The sequence below is a fragment of the Accipiter gentilis genome, chromosome 33 (assembly GCF_929443795.1).
Source record: "Accipiter gentilis chromosome 33, bAccGen1.1, whole genome shotgun sequence".
NCBI classification, from domain to species: Eukaryota; Metazoa; Chordata; class Aves; order Accipitriformes; family Accipitridae; genus Astur; species Astur gentilis.
The window spans coordinates 4,194,441-4,218,366 of record NC_064912.1 but is presented as its reverse complement, the minus strand read 5'-3'; the positions used below and the strand labels follow the sequence as shown (position 1 = coordinate 4,218,366).

General features: G+C 40.0%; 1 protein-coding gene across 1 annotated transcript in view; it reads left to right on the top strand.

Moving 5' to 3' along the window:
• Positions 1-22,708: 22,708 nt before the first annotated feature.
• The window catches only part of IL20RB (interleukin 20 receptor subunit beta), a 31,906-nt gene continuing 30,688 nt past the window's right edge, over positions 22,709-23,926 (top strand). The window contains exon 1 of the mRNA XM_049791671.1: positions 22,709-22,780. Within this exon, the coding sequence (XP_049647628.1) occupies positions 22,709-22,780 (72 nt within the window). The remainder of the gene's footprint in view (positions 22,781-23,926) is intronic.

The window sequence follows — 23,926 nt, the reverse complement described above, 5'->3', positions numbered from 1 at the left end:
ATCTGCAGAAGTGTAAGGGAACAGTTCTGATAGTTAGACCTCAGATGTACAAGTCTGCACACCCAGAACTAGAGACACTAAACATCTACTAACAAAACTTCTTGTCATAAAGGCATGGGCATTTGCCTCAGTCTAACTTGAAGCTGTAAATACTTTCAGAGCTGGATGAACACAAGCCAAGTAGGCTCAGCAGAGGAAAAATAAAACTATTAGGCTTTTTAAATGGTGCTAGATAAACAGATGCCTTGTAATCTGCAGTGGTCTAGTTCCACAGCTTGGCCTTCTCTTTTGAATCATGTCCGCTTGTGATTAACCACCTACAGAAGTAACCTGCTTGGCTGCAATTTTGATCCTCTTCAATAAACAAGAGATTGTCAGCAAGAGCACAGCCAGTCAGCTACTGCAGGAAGAGTTTCACTCTAGATGAGCACAGATTAATACAGCTCATGCCCCACTTCTCAGATCCATGAGTTCCTACACACATATAGCTCATCAGAAAAGGGCACCTTTAAAACACTACTCAGTAACCTCATCAACAGCAGCAGAAGTAGCGAGCAACAACTGGGATTTTGTACAAAAGTTACATCCCCTGTGCAGAACTGCTGACCTACAAAAATCCTTCACCCTCTTTCCCTGCTTATTAACAACATGATGCAACACTTCCCCAAACCCTTCTCTCCAACCTTTCCCACCTTACCCTCTGGCCCGGAGCTCTTAAGGGTTCTGCAACTGTTCAGGATCATCTGCCCCATACTGGCAGGTGCAGCTCTGAACAGCAAGAGCAGTCAGACTGCAAAAGCCTGAAGCTTTCCTCTTGCTAGTGCTCCTTCATCACTCATACCTGCTTTTTCCATCACACTGTCCTACCATGTACTTTAATCCTGTTTTCTATTTTTGCTTATTCTTTCTATGCACTCCCCAACCTTATCTAAAATACTAAAAGACAGAAATAATCCTGAAACGAAAGTGTCGTTTTAACTATCTGTTCAGGCAGATAGCTTATTTTTACAGTAAGCTGCATCAATTTCAGCTGGAACAGTTCTCCATCCAGAAGCTTTGATTTCATAGAATCCAAGTGCTTTGCAAGAACTTGCCAATTCTACCAGTATTTTATTTGTGTTTGAAGTGGAACCAGGCAGCCACACAGGCTGCCTCAATGACCAGTCCAGCCACATTCGTGCCAGTGTGCTTGCCAGGCAGCTGCCTGGCTCCTTGCACACTTGTGTCTCCAGGCTGTCTTGATCATAGGCAGAGTTGGCTTCCTCCAAATTAAAAAATAAAACATCCAGTTCCTTGTTTTTGAAGCATAGCTTCTGTTTTTGAAGAAATGAAAATTTACAGAGACAAATACAGTACTTCTGTTTCTAATTAAAACCAAACATTTTTGAAACGTCAACATTTTCATGCAAAGAAAAGGAGAAATGGCAAGATAATAAATAAATTCTCTATTGGTACTCAGGGAGAGAAGGTTGGTCAGGCCTTTGCTTCCTGTTACTTAGCGTGCAAATACTGTATGGCAAGAATAGTTGGTATTTACATTTTTTGTTTCTACAGGATGTTGCACTAAAAGGATCCCTGATATCAGGCAGTTCTACAATACATTAGCCTACACTATAAGTTTAAGTTGGAGTACTAGGCTTTATGCATGGCCCTCACTTCAGGAACAAGATCCAAATCTTTTAGATCATTATAAATTTCAGAAGAGGATAAAGTGATCAACCTGGCAGAAGAGTCACTGCTACAGACATACCTAGCTGCCTTCGTTATTCTGTATTGCTACAGCTCTTGCTTAATGTCAGCCTGATTTACTGTTTCACCTTCTGACCTGACTATCTAGTTAGCTTAAGAACTAGCATCTTGGCCATATTTACTCCCTTCCCTTCTTTTGACAGAAGTCACTTTATCCCTAATGAGCATTTTTAAATTTCAAGTCGCATGTTAGTTCCTCACAGAACCCTTCACAAAACTGATCATGAGCCAAATAAAGCAATTAGCACAACTCACTAAAATCTAAGAGGCCATTAACCAGGAAGGTATGCCAAACGGAGTAACAAAGTGCTTTGAGCCCTCAGGAATTCTCGCACAACCTGCTTTCAAGACATTTCTGCTTGGAATCATAGCTAAAAAACGCAATAATATCAACAACAAAACAGAACAGCCGGACTTCCACAGGTATCATATGCAATCCCATTCTCAGCAGTCAGTCCAACTCTAGTCAGCATCTCTTCTTGGACTGTAAGGTGCACTAAGTATAATACAACAGGCATGTTGAGCATCCTAGGGCACTGTATTGAGACACCAGTGCTCAAACTGAGTGAGAAACACAAACACATCCCGAGATAGGGATTACCAAAAAAACCACCCCAAAATTCCTTGTGATGTTTGTCTCTCCCTTGTTTACCTTCTCACAGAGACATCCTCTCGAACAGTGAAAAAACATAACATCGAGGCTTACCTGGAACGAAATGGGGAGCAGTAGCTGGGAGGAACAGGGGGGATAGCAGCTACAACTCTGTTTATGTATGCTCTGGATACCTGTGCACGTGTTTGTGTGGCCTGCGATCTTGGCAAAGAAACTCTCCGTTTCCACCTTTTGTGCAACAGCAAAACACCCTGAGCCATGAGGCAGCTGGCGGCGGGATGAGAACTGGGCTGTCTCCTGCTGGGAAGCCGGGCCTACACCAAGGGCTGCCTGAGAGCCATGGGGTTTGGATGCAAGGAACCAGGGAGTAGACAGGGGTTTGGGCAGAGGTGGAAAGAGGAAAAAAGTCCTGCTGACTGAGTCTTGTAACGCTCAGATGTAAGAAAGGTTTATTTTATTTTATCCACTTTACAAATAAGCAACTGAAATACCGAGGACAGTTGTTTCGGTTCGGGGGGTGAGCTTCATCTCCTGTGGAATGCCAGGGTAGTGCCTATGCATTATAGGAGGCATCCTACTTAATCTCTCAGAGTTTAAACTTGGCAATGATCCCTTTGTTAGACTCCTCTAGGAAAACAACACCCACAGTTAATTTCAAGTTTCAAGGACAGATAGGCCAAGAGATTATATTGTTACCTAACAGTGCTCCCATTGAAAGCAGGCAGGTTCAGCTTAAGCAGGGTTAGACCATTCCCAAGTGATTTTGCAATTCAGTTCAACCAGTTCAAAACCACCATAACATAGAAGTTTGATATATTCATGGATTTTAGTGTCTTAATGAGTAAAATGATGGGAATTACCTCAGAATGACATCTATATCAGAGCACTATGATGCTTAATTTAATGGAATACTTGTCCCATTCCCTTAGCTCACCTTAGTTTGCAAGCCAATTTAAGACTAATCTTCTGATTTAAAGCCCTCTAATGTATGCCTTCTTCACAGTGAAAACACAGGCTCTGTAAGTCTATTCATGTTGCAAGAGAACATAAAATGCCAGTCCTGCCAATGAAAGGCAATATAATCAGCAGTAAAAGCTCAGATCTCTTTTCATACATGCTCTGATAAAAAAAGAAAAGGAACAACAGACAACTTACCCACTTGTAAAATTACTTTAATGGGAGGAGAACAGAATTGTAAATTTACATTAACCAAGTAATTTGGCACATCTTATTGCTACAAGAAGGACAAGTTTTTTTAATAAGTCTGAAAATGAACCAATAAGTATGGAAAATTAATTTTTCATTTATTTTGCTATTTCTTCCAAATTAAACTCTGCCTCTTATCACTTTAATTACTTCTAAAAGTTTATAAATATTTCATTATTGTTTTATGTTCACTGACAAACATTGGAGGCACTGACTCCATTGTTCATAGCTTCAGGTTTCCCTATGAACTTACTCTGCTCTCTACTAGGAGCAGAGAGAGAAATAATCTTTTTATATGGTGGCTTCTGTATTGCCTATATTTCAAAACATAATTGCAAGCCACATGTCATCATATAAATCAAGGTGATATCTTTGTCTAGAACTGTTGAGACATTTGGGTTTCTACAGGTATGATCCCAAACGTTCACAAAGTTCTTCAAAAGGTACTGGAATAGGCTGTAGGTATTTGCAAAAGCCTCTGTAGCTTTCCCGAGCACTTTGGAACTAGATTCATGCCATAATATGGCAGCTTCAAAATAGCCCCTTGCAGATGACATGTAATAAGTAAGATCCAGCAAAACACAGAACTACAGAAATCCTCCTTCCCAATAACAGCATTGTGATACACCTTCCACGCGTGCTATGTGCACCTAACAGGAGGACTGCAGCTTAGGAAGAACGCTTGCATGCAACAGTTACATCTGCTATGATGGCCATACAAAAAGACAAAATAGGATATATTGGTGATTATTAAATCCTTCAGAACCAATTGGACATCAGAATATCCCCATGAAACTCTACCAGAAATGTGCCAGAACTTCAGTAAGTATTAAAAATTCATGGTTACCCACAGACAATAGAAGGGCTTCTGTTGGAGCGGCGGAGGAATGCACAGAAGTCGACCCAATATGGGTGATAGAAGTGATTCAACTTTATTTGCACGGATAGCTCATATTTATACAGTTTGCGATAATTATGCCTACTAGTCCTAATATGATTGGTACATTGCTAATGTTTATTCATTACTAAAACACACCCACTTGTGGCTGGCAGCTATGCGTGTTCAGTAACTTTCTCATGAGAACTTCTTCAAAAGTTACTTGTGAAGTTATGCCAAGGTCACACCGTCCCTGTCTTTCTCCTGATAACAGCGAGACCAGCTGTTGTTTTTCTCCCAATATCAGTAAAGCCAGCTATTTTCAGCCAAGGCCTAGTCTTGTTGCTCAAACTGACATTCTTTCACACAGAACTCTGCTCGCACAACTTTTCCACAGGCCCATGTCCTTTTTCATCAAGCCAATTCCCAACAGGCTTCCTTCTCCAATCTGGGATCAAATGGTACAGTTTGTTTCTACCATTTGCCCTGAAGGATCAGAAACAGCCCAATATTTATACCCTCAAGTTTCTCTCCAAAGCTACAAGTTGCATTCTGTGCAGGATAACATATCAATTTCTATTCCCACTGCCACCATTCCTGGTTGACAACAGGACAGTGTCCCGCCTTCAGGATCATTATGCAAGTCATGCACAACTATGGCTGATACATACATGTGCATTTTAATCCACTTTCCAAATCTCCTTTCTTAAGTCAAAGGGGATTAGAAACAGACACTTTCAAGCCTACAATTCAACAAGTTTAAGTCAAAACAAAAAAAAAAAATATTTACTATTAAATACATTTATAAAGACAATTCCTCCCCTTGTTGTCCCCTTCTGTTGCTACAAAACCCCTGTATGGGTGGGAGTTCTTTCTCCATTATCCTTACCATGCCATGAACTCCAAATGTAGACAGCAGACATGAAATCCCTCACAAGAAAGTAGATTATTCCTGCATCATTTTCTGTAACACATTGAAATCCTTCTTAGCTTAAAACCTTGCCTACCACCACTTAGCACTATGGACTACTGATTAAAAAATGTTTAACATCCAAGCCCTGAGCATCCCATGATTGATAATCTTGAGCCTTAATAATGTTGAATCAGAGTAGAGAAAGTAAGCATTTAACTGGATGAGCTGGTTTGTTTTAATGTCACTAATATGCCTATAGGACAGAATATAGTAGTTAATTGAACAATGGGATTAAGTTTTTAATCAAAGCAATTGCTGTTTTCTCTGTGGCCTACATTAAGCATACAAGATATATTGTATGATCCACCTCCATCCTTCACAGTCTCAGCACACCCAAACCCAAAGCTTGTCAAACATCCGTTCAAGTGGGCAGTTATTGGTAGGAACTATGCATGTCACCTACTGCCTTGCCAGAGTTTTTCAGATCATATTTCAGTCTTCCATTTAATGGATAATGACACCTAAAATGTTTTGAGAAATTTGAACACCCAGTTCTCAAGCTGCTGCAATAAACAGTCACTCTGGAGAGCAGAGGAATAGCATTGTCACTTAAGTGGCTCATAATAAAACACAGGCCAGAAAACAGTGTTTCAATATTTACAAGAAGCCATCTCAAATTATCTAGTTGCATTAGGAGAGCTACTCTGGATTCATACCTGCTGAGTACAAAGTAGATGATGCCATTAGCAGCATTACCCTCCCTACCATCACTTTCCATCTGTGTAACCCTTACAAACCAGAGTAAGTTTATCAAAAGAACCTATTAAAACTGAGCCTATTACTATAGGCTTTATAAACACAGCCTATCACATTTCAGATCATATAGACAGCATCAAAATCCCATGTCTTTCCTATTTTTTTCTTTAATAAGGATCTTAAATGGCCAGAGAGTAACAAACCACTACTAAAAGACTGCAAGCACTACAGGTGGAAAAAAAAAATCTGAAAAAGATCTTCCCTTCTGAAAAAATTGTTGTATAGAAGAACTGGTAAAAAAAATATATTATACTTACTCATTGTTTCAAAAGCTCAAGATTATAAAGGTCAGGTGAGAAAATATTATACACTGGTGAACAAAATACTATAGCTCACAGGACACAAAACCATATTCAAATGACATCCCAGACTTCCAGATCAGAAGGTCAGAATCCATTTTGGCACAACTATACCCCGTAAACCCACTGCATGGATTTACAGTCTCCTAAGCGACAGACTGACAGGCAGGATTACACAGCACCATACAAGTGTTGGTGCAGCACGCATGAATAGCATCATTTTCTCCCACTCAAAGGCCTACCCAATCCACAGGACAGGGCTACAGACATAAAGCCTGGAAGCATTGCCCCCAACTAATTCGAACCCATACACAAATAGAAAACTCCTAAGTATATAATAAACAGCTTCTGTTTTCTCTCATGCTGTTTTAGGTCCTCTGGAGGAAAGCTTTTCTTAGTCATTTGCACAAGCCTAAGTGCTTTGATGTCAGCTTACTGAAAGGACCCTGGCTATGATGGAATATTGTTTACATGGTCACATTAAGCATACCCAAGCACAAAGTTAATTTTCAGTTTACATGGCCTTAAACTGTAGTATCTCCATTACAAAAGAAGTATTTTGAAGTATTTGGACTACTTATCTGAAAACAAAGATAGAACAAATACACAGTAAGAACCTGATCTCAGCATTCTCATTTACTAGCCATTTGCGTTGGCTAGTCATGTACTTTTGTTGTGCAATTAAGACCGGACAAGAGCGCAGAATACGCCATTCATGGTTTGATTAAGACTTCCTAATTCGGAAGGAGTTTGAACTTCGATGCAACAGAATGACAGCAATTTAATACAAGTTTCAAAGTAACCTTTGTATTGCAGCTATAACAGCATGTTTGCTGAGGGTGGTTTTATCATTTTTGTGCAGATCAGCCAAAGGTATTCAAAACATTTTCACCCTGTTTCAGTCCTTGAAGGATGCATAGGCCATGCACTAGGCATTCTGAAGGGTGCTCAGGTTTAAGGTCAACTGCCAACCATTGTCAAGACTAAGTTGAACACAACCACAGGAAGAACTTAGTGTGTTGATGATGTAACAACTGCTCAAGCTGATTAGTGCAAAATACTGTTTTCACTGTTGCACAAGACTAGTTCATGGCATTAAATACATAATACATACTTATTTCAAAACATGTACTGTATGTTATCTTGTTAGATGAAAGCCATAAAAAGTTAAAGTAACTTAGAACCCTCAATATGCTCAGAAAGTTAGAAGCACATTTATTTATTTTACAAGACATTAAGCCCTCTTAAAGGGTTAATTTTTAGTTTAACATTTTTACACTGACTATTTGGAGTAGGAATGTCTGTTAGAGAAAGTGTTTTCAGCAGATCTCAGGCTGGCTCACAAACTTTAAGACCCATACAGCTTGCATTTTGAATTCCAATGAAAAGCTTGAAGTTGGTTCACACTTTTCTTCAGCAAGTTCTTGCCTCTAGGAAAATCAAGTTACCATGAAAAACACCCAGACCCAATTCAGGGAAACCAGACCTGTTTTTCTAAATGTAACAGAGAGAAAAATCAGGCACTGACTGTCATGCTACAAAACCGTTTGGCACGATGTATTTACAGCAGGTTTCATACTGACCTCAATGCTGAGCACTTTTTGCAATGCAAATGCTTAATAATAGCAGCCTCACAAAGATACACATCATTCGGAATATCTTTTGGAGTACAGAAACCAGGCAAAAGTACCTCAGCCAAAGAAGTCAGAAAGCTTTCAAATACTCTCTCTTAAAAAATGAACTATTATCCTAAATGTTCTCTAAATATTATAGGGAACGAGCAAACTTTTGTGACTGGAAGATTTCTGGAATCTCTGTATCATCCTGACAAATGGAGACCATCTCAAAATCCCTGTACACCACTCAGCAGGCAGAAGGAGGCCAGCTGAGGCTGCTCTGTGCCATTGAAGGCCATTAGTGCTCTCAGGGCCCTGATGATTCCATGCTGGAGGCAAAACAAATTTCTAGATAAGGATGGGAGAAAGAAGGGCAAGGATGTTTTTACATGTTTTATAGACTTGGGCTTTTTTATAATATAACCAGTACAGGAAGTGATTAGGTTCTACCTTCAGCATCCTTGGTCATAAAATAAATAAATGCCTGCCACTCAAGCTCCTAGTAGATGGTGTAGTTAATATTACATATCTGCTTGTCCTACCACTTGACTAAGCCTCAGGCAAGAGGACAACTAGGTTTTGCTTTCTTCACTGTTTTCTTCTCCCTTGCTGTGTTTTAACATCGGAGCCATTTCAAGTCAAGTAACACCTGCTTTCTCCACCACAACAGCTTGCCTCACTTCTTTCAAGTTAGCTTCCAACTAATAGTCCTCCGCCCCAACCAGGCAAGTATAAACAAGGAAAGAGGAAAGAAAATACTGAAAGGTAGTTTTATTTGCTCTTTCTTTCCACTTGAGCATCTCTGTGAAGTTTTGAATAAGCAGTATAAGTAGGAACAAGCAGAAATACGGACCAGCAGAGACCAGCTTCATGAAACTCTTCCTTCTAAATGTTAAAAATCTAGTTCAGTCTGATTCCTTTTTGAAAACAAACAAACAAACAAACAAACATAAAAACCCAAACACACAGGAAAATTATTTAGAGCACTTATTACCTCTGTAAGGATACAGAAATCTCCTGCCTTCTCCAGGTTTAAAGGTCAGGTTTTCCTACATAGTACTGTTATCAATTAATATGTTTAATATTATTGAAATAACCAGGGAGCTGCTAAAGTCCCATGTATAGCCCCCATCAGTTAATATTTAAAACAGGGAACTAGACATGATTTAGGGTTTAGGAGCTAACTACTAGACAATGGGGCTTTATGTTTATGTCAGAAAAGGTAATGGATTGTGGTCTGGTCAATAAACCTTGAAGAACCACCTGGAACTGCCAAGATTAGAGAAGAAGTAGGTAAAAGGTAATTCCTACAGGGGGAGATCATGACCACCAATTCATTGACCACCTACTCAAATGATACCACCTACACAAAAAAAGACAATGAAGGAAGAAGACAGAGTCTGGGCACTAATTTACATGGGCGTTGAAGAAGAAAGAACCAATTGCTAAGGAAAATAACAATTAATATGTATTAGTTAAGAGTATAAATGTGAGAATTTTTGACACAAGGGTGTGCTGTCTTGCGACAGGCACCCATTCATGCGCGTCAATGAAATTAATTTGAAAATACCTCAACTCTGTGTGGTATTGGCTTGCACACCAGGTAAACAAACCACATTTGTGGGACAACAGAACCAAGAAAACTATTTTCCACAAACTTTTTTTTTTCCCTTAAGGATTTCCAGTTTGTAGTGTTTTCTACCCCACCATCTGTGTCTGAGGCCTAATAATGTACTGGCAGTTCCACAGCCTTAATTTCATTCATCATTAGATTTCATGCTAGGAACAGACTTCAGAGTTTTGGCAGCAGCAGCTGTCATGCATTGAAATTAACTTATTTGTATTACCAAGGCATGTGTCTGAAGGAGCTCAGACTTACAAAGCTGCCCTTTGCTCTCTTCTCCTCGGTCTTTGAACAAAAATTCACTTTGCAACTTTTACATATCTCCCAAATTCACTGGCACATCTGTGAACAATGATAAAGCACAGGACTGCAAGGAAGCAACTGACAAATCAAAACAAGCCACTTGAAAAATGCAGCAATTGGCTCTCACTAAACTGGTTGGGTTTTTTTTTTGTTCCTCTTTCCAGTACTATTCCAGTTTACAATAAGATCTTGATCAGTGAAGTCAAGAGAAATGTTATCAGTGATTTTGGAGATAGTCAGATCAAAAGCTAACATTATCATCATAATACTGGAAATGCTACTTACTAAAGGAGTAGGAGAAGGCACAAATCAGATGGCTGGAAGAGATAAAGGAACTGCTGTAACACTCAGCCACCATTCAGGCACAGTGACTGTCATTTGAATATTCTTCCAGTCCATGTAGCATCTTCATCTTACAACCTCTGCTGTCTTCAGTGCCTCCTCCTTACCTCTCTCCCCTCAGCATAGCCTCATTCAAACATTCCTTTAAAAAGCTTTGTTTCCCTCTCACACTTTGTAGCTCTTGCTTTGCTTGTATATCACATTCCTTTTCTTTGTCTGCCTTGTATCTTTCTGAAGGAGTGGTGTCATGCTTCATGCTTTAAAAAAGCTTAATGCAACAGAACCTTGATCATAACTAGGGCCAACAGATACCACCGTACTCCACATATACAACAAATGGACTCTATCAGTCAAAAGCAATATTCTTTGTCTATACTGCAGGAGTACAGAAGAAGTCAGGTCAAAAACACACGTGTTAAACAATGCCAAGATAACCAGTTTAACCAAGTGAATAGGTGGTAGAGTCCGAAAGCAAGGTCATCAGTTTAGGTCAACCTGGAAGCAACAATAATAGAAATAACTGAGCTACAGCACTCCTCCATAAAAGAAGAAACGATCTTCTCATCATAGTCAAAGGAAGAAAATGAAGTATAACTCTGGATGTCTGTTACTACCTGAGACACAAAAAAGACCAAAATCCAAAGCAGGAGGTGAACCTCACTGCCTTAAGTGCAAGTAAGTTATTATCACAGATAGTCCAGTGGAGATAAAGCATACGATCCCAATTGGTTTTCAGCAAGTCCACTTTCCTCCAAGCATCAGCCCTGACAGGAAGAGGTTCCATTTCCTTCAGTCATGAAGCAGAAAGAAGCCATCTCTGCCTCTTGTGAGGGTGTCTCATGATTGATGAGAGTTCAGCTTTACATGGGATTGAAAGGTACGTCCTGATTCATCAAACATCATTCTTTTATGACTCAATTATAGAAACCCATTCAGTGTCAAACAAACGCAGCTAGGTTATTTGCTTCCTCCTGTTCCCGTTATCAAATGGCAAAGGCAAGGCTGCTGTCTAGTTTTGTTTATACATACACTACCTCAGGTGCCTAAGCGCTATATGAGCAATTTATGTTAGAAACAGCAGAAATTTCAAGGAAGTACTACAGGCAGTCTCTAATCCAAGAGATAAAATACAGGTTTTGGAGCCACAACTAACATCTGACTATCTGCTATTATGTAAAGCAGGCTGTGGGTTAGTAGTTTTAAACCTACCCAAGGGCAACAGAAAAGATTAATGCATATCTGCTTATATCAGCCTCAAAATGAGTCTAGTATTTCAGGTAAAAGACTCCTAACCCCTTTGAGTGCCCATTGTTCATTCTTAGTATCATTTATTTCATTGATGTGTTATGCTCAGAATGTAGCTATGGGGAAATAAATATTTTTAAAGACACACTGAAGTGGAAGGTGGGAAGGTCAGGGGAAGAAACAAAACCTGGAACGCAAAGACATTTCACATCTTATGCTCCTTTCCTCTCTCTCATTTGAGTATTGGTGCTGTAATGCCCTAAACTTCCAGAATGTATTTTTCTAAGCAACATAATTATAATCTCTTATGCTCACCTTTATGGAAATAAATCAGTCTAACATCCTCTACAAAACAAGACCAAGGGAAGGAGTGCCTTATTTGTTCTCCTTAGAAAGTGAAAGGGGAAAAAACCTGCTGTACCTCTGCAGAACTGGCAGCTACAGTAAAGTAAGTATATTTAATTTACAGTTAGATCCCAAGTAGAGCAAGCTGCATGTGGTACTCTATACATCAATGACAAGAAGTCAGATAAGCTACTGGGCAGCATATGGGTCCTCCAAGAAGCTGAAGAACTCTGTCACGGGAGATAAGAGACCAAGAAATTATAAACATTGAAGGGTCAGATTATGCCAGCCTTTACATAGTTCAGATTAAGTCACAGGGACTATCCTGGGTTTGCCCCAGGAACACCCATAAACCTCACTGTGAGAAAGCTGCCCTCCAGGGCAGAGGAACAAGAATACACTACAATTCAACGTAAGTGGTTCTATTAAGACAGGGAACTGCTGACTACCCTTACAACTGACAGAAGCTCACCAGGCACGTAGGTTTTATCACTTACATTGGTTCTTCAAACCGCGGGAAGCCGATGCTCCGGAGCGCAGCTGCCGCGGGCCCTCACCGTGTGGAGCCTGAGGCGTGTGAGGTAACCGGGGGCTGTGGGGAGGGCTCTGCGTCCTTGGCCGGAGGGCGGGCGGACTGACCTCTGAGCCACTCGGTCGGTCCATCGGTCCATCTGTCCGACCGACCGACCCCTGAGCCGGTCCCGACCGCCGGCAGCTGCCTCTAAGCAGGCCCGTGGATCGGCAGCCACGGGGAGCGCGGCGCCTCAGGGGAGGGCGGCAGTTGGCGCAGGCAGGGCACGGGTCGCACCGTAAAGCAGCATTTGCTGGGCAAGATCAAGACGGACTTCAGAGCCCTGGGAGCACAACTGAAGGGGACAGTGGATGGAGTGATCTCCTCGGTCTTGCCAGTCAGAGATAGGGGTGCAGGTCGAGGCATCGTGAGGATCAAAGCCTGGCTTTGTGGCTGGTGTCATTGCCAGGCCTTCGGATTCTATGATGACAGGACCTTCTTCGATGAACATAGATAACTGGGGAGAGATGGGAGCCACCTACCTAGAAGAGGAAGGAGAATCTTTGCTGACAGATTGGCTGACTTGGCAAATCATGCTTTAAGTAACTAACTTGGGAGGTGGGGCCCAAAGCCGTGACACTTGTATACTCACAAGCAACAGGGCAGATGAGCACACCTACCACGGTAGTGACGAATGCTCCCCAACCCTCCAAAAACCTCTCCCCCAAATCCTGCCTGGCCCCAGGGAGTCGCAGCTGTGCTCTGAGCACCGACACCAGGGTCCAGGTTTCACAACAGAGAAGGACGCTTTGCCAGCATCTGCCAGCACGCCCTACAATAAGGGCAGCTTTATTTATTGCGTTTTAATCAGACCTGAATGATCTGTTTAAAATTGAGATATAGCCTCTGCATCTCACCGTTTTAAAGGTCTCCCCTTTATTTATCAACAGTGTTTAAATAGCTCTACCTTTGCGTTGCAAACCACACAAGGAAGTAATTAAATGCCATAGAATTTGAAGTCCTGGAGAGAAGCCATTAAATTTAATAATAATGCCGGCTTCTACAGCAGCTAGAATAACACATGCACAGCATTAGCTATTCTGTTTTGATTGATCATTTCTGTACCACCTAGGCAAACCATTAAGTTTAGGTATCAAGTTGAAAGGTATTATTCAAAATCTTTTAATGAAGAATGAATGATCCACATTCCAGCTTCTACAATTAAATAGGGTTTTTTTCATTAAAGTATTTAATACAACCATAATGTTTACGTGCTTAAAGTGACAGATCTCACCATACTTGCTCTCACTATGTGGCACCTCCTTGCATGATTTTCCTCAAAGATCATCTGTTCTGAGAGACTATAGATGTATATAGCCACTATAACTTCACTCTCCCTTCAGAGCTATTGAGGATGTGGCCCAGCAGATCTGCCAAGACCAGATGAAAAGATTTCAACATCATATGCTGGTGATTCAATTCATAGAAACCCATCTCTTGATATCACAATTGTGTACAAATACAGTTCACCAAATTATACTACAGTGCATTCACCTCTGGATAATTTTTGTGAATTTCTGCTTGTATTTTAGCTGTGATTTTCTTACATTCTTAGATAGTTTCTTTGCTTCTAACTTTTGCAATACCTGTTTTTGTGTCTCAATAGAAACACATGGACTCTTGAAACCTATCTGCAATTATTCTAGACATTTGTACACAGAGCAACTGAGGCATCAGTTAAGGGGCTGACCTGCTGGTCACTCCAGACAAATAACAAAGCAAAGAACAGAATCTAAGTCTCAAAAACCAGTTTTCTACACATGCATCAAAGTGCTGTGTAAGTTTATATTAAATAAATACTAAACTTTATGTCCCTATCAAATGTTTTGATAGGTCTGCTACTTTTCTACTATCTTTAAACATTATTTTATTCTAGATATGCAAAACTATTACAGTGTTGAATGCTATCAGTTTAAGACACTTTGTTAAAAAAACATGGAAATGTTGTTGAAAAGGCTGTGGGGTCACCTAATCCCATCTCTCACTTGAAGAAGAGCTATTTCAAGCAGTATATCACCCTGTCATAAAAAGAGATTTCTAAAGCCCAAAGTTTTGTAATACAACTGGGTGTTCCTTCTCTTGTTGCCGATCCGTCGCTAGTCATAAGGCACCCTGACTAGTAAGAGGTTTAAATCATTTCAAATACTAGCTGCCTGACACAGCACAAACAATTGCCATTGTAGTTCACACTGCTAATTCTCAACCATCGCTCAAGCTGCTGCTTCTTTCCAGCCCCAGCAATCTATTTGTTTGGTTTTATATGTTATACAAATTCAATGATATTAATGTAAGGAAAAAGTATTTTTAAAATGGGAATTGTCCTTCATGCTTGTTTCTCTCATAAAAGCAGATTCACAGCTGCATGCTTTGCATAGACCAGCTCCAGAAACAGATCTGTTTCTGACAGATTGAGTTAGAGGAAGAAATGTCCCCTCAGCTTGCAAATAGTATTTGCCTAATTCTCATTCATATAAAAAGTTGCCCTATACATGTTCTACAGCCATTTGTGACAATAGTATGTTATCACTCTTCATTTAAACGGTGAGCTACCAATAAACCCTGAGCAACTGTGACATTCCTAACCCCTCTACACACCACTTAAAAACTTGCCTGTTTCTCCCTTGCATAAGGGAGAATTTCTCTCTTGCACCTGTTCTACAGGATTAAGCTAGTAGAGAGTTTAATTGTCATAGTTTGATACCAGACACATCAGATACTGTTAGTCTAAAGGCACTTTTCCAGTGGCAGAGCCCAGGTCAGGCTAGTTAGTCCTGATAGCTGTACTAGCCAGTGCAAAATGCATTTTGCAATTCAAAATCTGAAGCAGAAAAGTTTCTCATTAACAATTAACCTCAGTCGTATATCATGGACTGGATTATTACTTTGAGGAATAGCTGAGAGCCAGACTGTCAACTACATTTGATACTTATTGTTTCGGTGGAAAAAAAGAAAGAACTATACTGGAAAATGACTATCCAAAAGTCCAAATCCTTCCACTATGAAAAGAATTAGCATACTTTTCTTTTAGCTAGTGGCATTAAACCATTGTCTTGCCATCCTTTTCCAGGGGCTTATCTTGTCACAGTATAAGAATAACAAAAAAGTAGTCAGTCGTACCTCTCACAGACCACAACACCAGCAGCTGAGATTTTTACCATGGAAAAACAAGTAAAAAATTGTGAAAGACCATCAAACAGTTGCTGAACCTAGCCAACATTAGGGCTAAGAAAAAGCTTAGCATAAGCACTTGAAAGCTAGCCTGTTGATTTAAAGCTTGTTTACCTAGCAGTAACAGCATCCATTTGTACTGAAGATGGACTTCGGTCAATAAGCACAAATATTTAAGCCACAAATTGGGCTAAAGGGATTTCTTCAGAAGAAACAATTAAAGACTTAATGTGTAATACCTTGACTAAATAATCAAAGAGGGGAACAATAACCTTCTTGAAATACATGGAGGATGAACACACCAAGGAGGGAGATGACTCTTCAGGGACTACACTAATAGGATTAAAATTTAGAATATCAGAAACTTTAATAGTGTAACCTATTAGGCCATGGAATAATTGGTATCACCAGAGCAAAGAGGCATTTTATTAATATTATATAGACAAAGTACTCACAGTGAGACTGTGGAGAAAAGCAATGAGACAATAAAATTTTTTTAGTGGCATCATTTTTAAATAGACCTATGAGGTCTATTATTGGATTCTTTAAAATATTTTAAAATAATTAATTAGAAATAATTGGTGAGGTTTTCAAATGAAACTAAGAGAAGACTTTTCCCCAAATCTTTCTATAGGAAACTACTTCTTCAGCAGAGTATTTTCCTCACTCTGGTTCATAGTCTGTAGGCAAAGAAACTCTCACCTTTGAAGGCAGCTGTACTTTCCCCAACTCAACAGCTAAGCTTCAGGCTCAGCTAACACTGGCAGTATAATCTTTCATTTCTCAATGAAAAGTAGTGTCTGCATCATTTCCAGAACATATCCAGTTACGTACAGTGATGGTAAAGCTAAACTGATTTTTTTTTTTAAGATCAAAATCTTTCTTGCCCCATAAAACTTTGTAACTGAGAGACTCCAGTAAAATGAAGTGGAGTTGCAGTTTGAATTCCAAGCTCTAGGGAAGATATTGATTGCTCCTAGCAGGAAGTTCCACTCCTAATATACAGATGCCCTGCATGAGATTTATATACCTTAAATTCAAGCAAACTAAGTAAAGTTATCTATTCTCATCACACTTGATTAAACTCAGTACACAAAGTCGCCAAATCAATAGTTAATTAAAAAGAGGTGGCAATTTCTACATACTAAATTAGCTCATATCTAGCATTCTGCATTCCCTGTTCCACATATGTGTATACTGAAAGAAAGAAAACTAGTTCAATTGGAAGCAAGTTATCTATTACATTTTAGAAGGCTGCCTTTTGTTTCAGGGACAATCCCTCCCCCCACTCCCCCTCCCAAACCCACAAAGGCAACAAAAAAAAAAAAAAAAAAAACCACAGAAAACTTTCTATTAATGCTGATTTTTGAAAAACATATCATTGCTGGGTATATCAAGACTGACCGTAGAAGGGCATTGCAAAGTTGTACAAGGTTTGGCAAGCCTACACAAAGTAGACACATAACTGTAAAAAAAAAAAGAACACAAAAAAACCCCAAAACAACTAAAAAGGAAAAAAACCCTTCACTAATGTATAAACCTATATCCAACTCAGTACCATCCTATTCCTAGATTTCCTACAGAATGCTACATGGGTATAGCAGGGACTTTATGAACCAAAGTAACACTCTGGTGTTGTACAGCCAGGATACACAACAGAGCTAAGAAAAGCTGCCCTGAAGCCCTTCTTCTTGTAGTAAGCTCTTAGTTGACTTGTAACTGGAGCCATTAATTTCTCATTTCTCTTCCTTCCTATGCCCAGCTCAAAACAAATATTATCAGGCGTTCCTCACTTCTTCAGGAGTTTCACAGACCATTGCTGAATGTGGTAACTCATTTTGTTCTTAGGGCCCAGCAACCTAAGGACACCGACTATTCTCTATTTCACATGAAACTAGCCAGTCCTAAGTTACTCTACTGTACTCTATGGGATTCCTTCACATGAAGGACACTGAAAAAATAAGGAGTTGTAAAAGTGACTCATGAGCTGCTCTTTACGTCTTAAAGACACAAAAGTTTAAGACTTCTACTTTTTACCACATTTGACATCCAAGTACAATACAGTTGTATTGTGCAATACAGAAATTGCCAGCAGCAGAATACCTTCATCCTATTAGGAAATTTTTGCAACTTTATTGGTTTATATATCTTTAACTTTTTTAAGCTAAAGAAAATAATTATTATGTATACCAATCTGGAGCTAGCAGATGTGGGGATAGAACATGTTATTTGTATTATGCTAATGTAAGCCAGTTCAAAATACACAATTAAATTGCAAGTTCAGTAGGCATGTTAGGCTTGCATATGCTACCTACCCCATTAGGTCTCTCATGCTCAACTAAGCCTCAGGAATGTTTGTAATTCAAATACAAATGTCCTCTGCTCCCTGCAGTATATAATCCAATTTGAAGAAAGGCAACACCCGACTAAGACAATAAAGGAATAAAAGCAAAGGCTAGGACTGTTCCCGTGTTACCTCCAACAGTGTATTTTCTCATAAGAAAGTACCAAATCAGTGGAATCTATGTATTCTGCAAAAGCTCGTCAAAGTTTTCAGTGGAAGCCAGAAGAGCTGACAGCATAGCTGGCTAGTACTTCAGGCCTGCCTCCTTGCCCAGCCAGCCTGCTCAGCTTATGCGAGGGAGCTGTTAAATTTGCAGATTGCCCAGATAATTCTTTACTGTAAACAAATGTTTCGATTGTAACAAGTGTAAAGGCAAATCTGAAATATGTCCTATTTATAGCCCAGAAATGACTTGGCAGTATTCTTCACAGAAGGTTTTGTAGATCTCAGTAAGATACTTTGTTTCAAACTTAAGCTCTGCTTTGCACTTTAATTTTTTCTTGGGGGGGGGGCGAGTATTTTAGGGTTTTGGGGGGCAGGTTTCTTGTTTATTTTTTAATTTTAACTATACGTAGGATAATGAATTATATGGAGTATATAGCTCTTTCAATCTGTTCTCAACTATCGACAATATCTCAGGCCAAGTCTGGCTTCATTCCTCTACAACCCAGCAGTACTGTGACTAATTCCCAACAGATGTTCTTCCCCCAGCTTTGCTACTCCTTCAAAGCGATGTCATCCTTTTTCAGAGGGTCTTTTCCAGTTCTCTTGTATGTACTTGCAAGACACGTCCTGTGTGTAATATCTTCCCCACAGAATATAGACATTTTGTTACTGTGGAAGCAGACTTGGCTATTTCCCTGCCACATCTCTTGCAATCTTGAGATAAGAAAGGGAAGCAAAACCAGGGATTGGAGCAATATGATTTTTATTCCTTTTGTTCATGCCAGTAGTGCTACCAGTCATTCCAGAAGAAATCAGATGTTATAACATGGTGCTATTTGCCCCATGGTCACCTCACGAACATTTGTTCACCTTTGAATTATATATTTCTCTAATACATTCAGGAAACATTTTTAAGGTAACAAAGAACACATTTCACATCAAAGAACAGGAAATAAACAAAATAAATTCCTTTGTTTGTTTTTTTTGAATTGATCTTACATGGTAAGGACAAGAAGTGGCAGACTGATTTGCCTGCGAAAATGGTTTAATAGTTTGAGTTCCTGCAGTTTCTCTGGAAGTACGAAACCCTTTTTCAGGAACACACTGAACAATGTATTCTATGTGTGAGGTTTTTTAGAAAAAAAAAGTCATGGCACCTGTATTTGTAGATAAATAGGCAAAAGCATTTCAACTCTGAATTTAAAAGAAAAATATTTATTGCTCTGAGGTAAATATACTTCTTAGAAATTAAAGCTGGATTACAGAATATAAAACAATGTATAAAACCAGCAGCTATTATACTGTGACATCCTTAAGCTATACATTTTCTCATCTCACTGAACTGGCCTGAATAATTAATACTAAAACCAGTTCTTTCAATAGCTATTTCTCATTTATTTTACCTTCACTTGAAGGAAGACTTTCATTATTACAGTTACTCAAAATAAATTCACACACAATTTGGACAAGAGGGAAAAATTATCTCAAAAGATTACCACTATAGTTTTTCCAGTGTTGTCAAGTTATGTCTTTGCAGACACAGGTGGCCAGCTCACACTAACCCAATGAAGGAATGCTAAATATATTCAGTTAATGGATGAACAGATCCAGAAAGAGTTTCATGTTGTGCAAAGAATACCACATATCACTTCACTGAAGAACACATGGGTCTGAGAAGGCAGAATAGGAGAATTGCAAAGGCTGGAGACTTCAAAAAGAGAGATACAGTAGAAAAATCAGCTTAGAGAGATTTGTTTTGTTTTCTTCATAGCATGAACTTGAAGAACAGGACGGTTCCAGAGGAACTGTGGTAAACAGGAAATGGCGAACTTCTGTTCCAGTCAGATCAATACATGTGATGTGGGTCAACTCTATAGACCAATTACATAAATTTACCTACTTGTCACTCAATAACTGCATTACAAAATAGAATACATTGGATTCTCTAAAGAAATAATTTGGAATTAGGATAAGATCCTGAAAAACAATGATCCCAAAACAAACCAACCCATGACTAACCGGAACTGTAGTTAAAAAGTACATTATAGGATTTTGTATTTTTCTCTCAGGAACATCTGTGGTGTAATCTAGATTTCACCCATGCTGGTAATCCTTGCACAGGAGGGTTTATTGATCTTAATGGTTACTGATTGGAGAAAGTGACACTAGAGTCAACCCTTTAAGTTTGGTCTGTTTAAAAGGAATTATTAAAAAGAGTGCAATTTGTAATTTTCTACAGATACTCTAAGTTTAAAAAACAGTTTAGAACACAATAATATTAACAGTAACCATTGCTAATGCTATTAGATGCATCTGCCTCATGTTTTGCAGAGAGCACACCGAAGACCACCAGTCACTAAAGGTTTATTAAAATAAATAAGTTTATTTTAAAAAAGGTGAACCTATAGGTATACGAGCTCTGTACTACAAATGATCTCTTTATTCTTTACTACCTCTTTACTCGGCACTAAGGTTTGAAACAGAATAAATGACATTTTGAAAATAATTTTCTCTGATGCCTATTTTTCTCTTGCAAAGATGTATCCTTTACTGCAGTCTTTCTTTCTACTCCCAAGCTTTCAGGCTTTTCAAATTGAGTAAGCCCATAAGATATTTCCTAGGCAGGAAAAATCTTCCCATTGCTTCTGAAGCACAGTCATGGATCTTTTTTGCAGTCAAAGGAGTTTGCCTGCCACTCTGGCATCTCCCCATGCTGGATCCTGCAGCTCTGTCCCTCCTCCCTCCTTGCCTGGCTGCCTGTGGGAAGCTCCATGCTTTGTAAAGAAAACGTCACCCCAAGGAGCATGCACAGGTCTCAGGGGCACAGTGTTCTGCTCCTTTCAGAGCATCTAACTTGATCCAGAGCACAGTCCTAGGACCTGTATACCAGAAAATCTTCCCAATCACACTCCTTTTAACTACACAGGAACAAACAAAAATTGAACAGCTTATACTATCTTTCACATTGGTACGAAAACTATCCCTCACATCCTGTAGGATTTGCAAGGAGTTTGAAGGGATAGTCTACAATGCCTCATTTTTCTCAGTCAATAAAATATAGCCAATGTTCTTGCACCTAAATTCAGCAGTCTTTTAATTGATTTTTGTGTAAAGCCTTGTCTTGTGGCTATACAAGATGGTTTTATGTATCTTAGAGCTAGGAAGCACACTGACAAATAGCAGAATTGTCAAAATATTTAGATTTCAGGGGGATTGAAACTGTGACCAAGCTTTGTAAATAGCTCAAAAGCTTCTGAGACACTGAAATGTTTCAAAATTTAAAAAGAAAGAAGCTTTCACACTCATTTTTTGTTTAATACTTGACCTAGAAAAATAATGACATTATACTCAAGTCCCTGTGACCATGGCTGATGACACAGCCATCCATGACAACGACTTCTCATACATTTTCTTTCAAGACTCCTCACTCACTCAATACCTGGAACAAGCAGTGCCCAGCTAATTTTCAGATATTTTGTATTCTGTTTCTCTCTTGCTGTTCAGTGTTTGGCTGTGCATATTCTTGTTTTTAAAAATCCTGCCTGAAGACACCATGTTATTAGGGCCTGTTTTTCTATCATAGGCACCACTGCAGCATCCAAGCACGGGAACAAACACAAGGCAGAACACAGTCCCCTCTGCTAAAACACTTTTTTCTTTTTGCACAGAATTTTTGACACAGAACACTGTCCACTCTGCTGTTTCAATTTTTCTTTTCACACATAAGATTTCTTTTTCACATGGAAGTTTTGATAGTCAATTGTAATTTAGACACCAAAGCTGAAATGAAAAAGTCAGCCGCACTTGTTTTTGAAAACATCCAGAGTTTGATTGCTGTTCTTAGGGTGAATAAAACACACACAGAGAGTTTCTGTTCTGCATTGTACAAAGATTTCTCCAGTGTCTTCTTTTGCAGGCTTCTCTCTTGGGTACGACTAACCGCTGAGTAACTTCTCATCCCTCAGAAGCCTGTAACTCTACTTCTTCCCCTCCTCCCCTCACAACACCACCGCCACTGCTCCCAAAGATGGACGCCTGCTGACAAGTGCGCGAAACGAGGCGAGCACGAGGCGCGCGAGGGACTCCCGCGCCGCCGCCCGTGGCAGGTCTCGCGAGAGTTGGGCGGGCGCGAGCGGGGCCGGGCGGGCGGGCCCGCGGGCGGTTTAAAAGGCGGGAAGCCGAGGCGAGCGGTTGCCGAGGGGAGTGTGAGGCCTGAGGGGCTTCTGGGGCCGTGTGAGGGGCTTCTGGGGCCGTGTGAGGGGCTTCTGGGGCCGTGTGAGGGGCTTCTGGGGCCGTGTGAGGGGCTTCTGGGGCCCGGAGGGCCCGGTGTGTGTGGAAGGACCGGGCGGCAGGCTGCCGCCTCGCGAGAGGGGGCGCAGCGGCGCTGGGGGTCTCCGCGGACTGTTCAAACCTTGGGAAGCCGAAGCCGCCAGAGGCAGCAGCTCCCTCACGCTGACGGGACTGTGAGGCTTGCGAGGTGCCCGGCGTACAGCAACACTTGCTATCGTGAAGATGGTTCGCTTTTGGGTGGAGAAGGTTTGTAAGAAACTTGCTCTGAACAGAAACCTTCAGACACCAAAACGGGTAAATACTGTTACGTTACTCAGTGGCAACTCATATGAGAGTTCTAAAATGTATTTGTCAGAGCCTTTAAAAATATTTATTCCCCCCTCACATAAATGGGAATAGAGTCACAGAGTGACAGAAGTTAACGTTAAGGACAGGAGGAGACCAGTCTCCTTAAGCTAACTTTAATATTTTATACTTCATTAAACATGAGAATTCTTAGCCTGTTTCCGAAGTCAAGATTTAATATCTGCTTGAGTCACTTTCATTTTTTTCATGGCTGCTTTCTTGCTTCCTCCTCCACCGTCTAGCATTGCCAGGAACCCTCATATACTTCTGGGCTTTTCTTTGCAAGCACTCGTTCTCTGAAGGCTTGGTAGGAAATGGAAAGGGGGAGGAGGCAAGAAGAGAAAAGAGAACTCTACTTTTGTTCTTTATGTGCTGCTAAATTATAGTGCCTGGGGGACAGTTATGTGATGCAAACTAACGCTGATGGGAATTATGGGGCTGTAGTCTTTCATAAGTTTGAGAATTTAATGGTTAACATTTTTTATAAGTTCTGGTGGTATTTTTTATTTTTCCATGTTTTTCCTTCACGCCAAAGCTCAGATAATGCAAATCTAGTAAATCAGGTAGATAATGATATTTCACCTCAGTTTTACAGACTAACTACCATAAAGTCTATACACCCTAGAGTGGAAAGGGAATGTACAAATATCAGAGAAACTTAGGAATTCTCTCAAGGTAAACAAAAAATAGCACTTTTTTCCCAGTAACATCAAAATAAAGCAACACAATGAAGTGTTCAATCACTACAAAACAGTAGTCTTTAAAAATTTTCAACAATCAATTTATAACCTCATCTAGCTCCACTGAAACTAAAATCCTCTTTTCAAAATACTCCCATGTGTCAGATCCTTTCTGACTGCATGTAAAATCATCAGATGCAGCATGGAAATCCTGTTATTCCCTCCATTTCCTGGGTGAGTGCCCTTGGGGTTGGAACTGTTAAAGATTGAGACATCTCAAAGATGGTGTCAGGGAGCAGCAAGGGAAGCCTGGCCTAGGGAAGGAACACAAGGGGTCAAGCACAATAATGCTGCAGAGGCAGTAGTTGCAATGACACATTTAAATGAAATTAGATTTCCCGATGCTTAAGACACA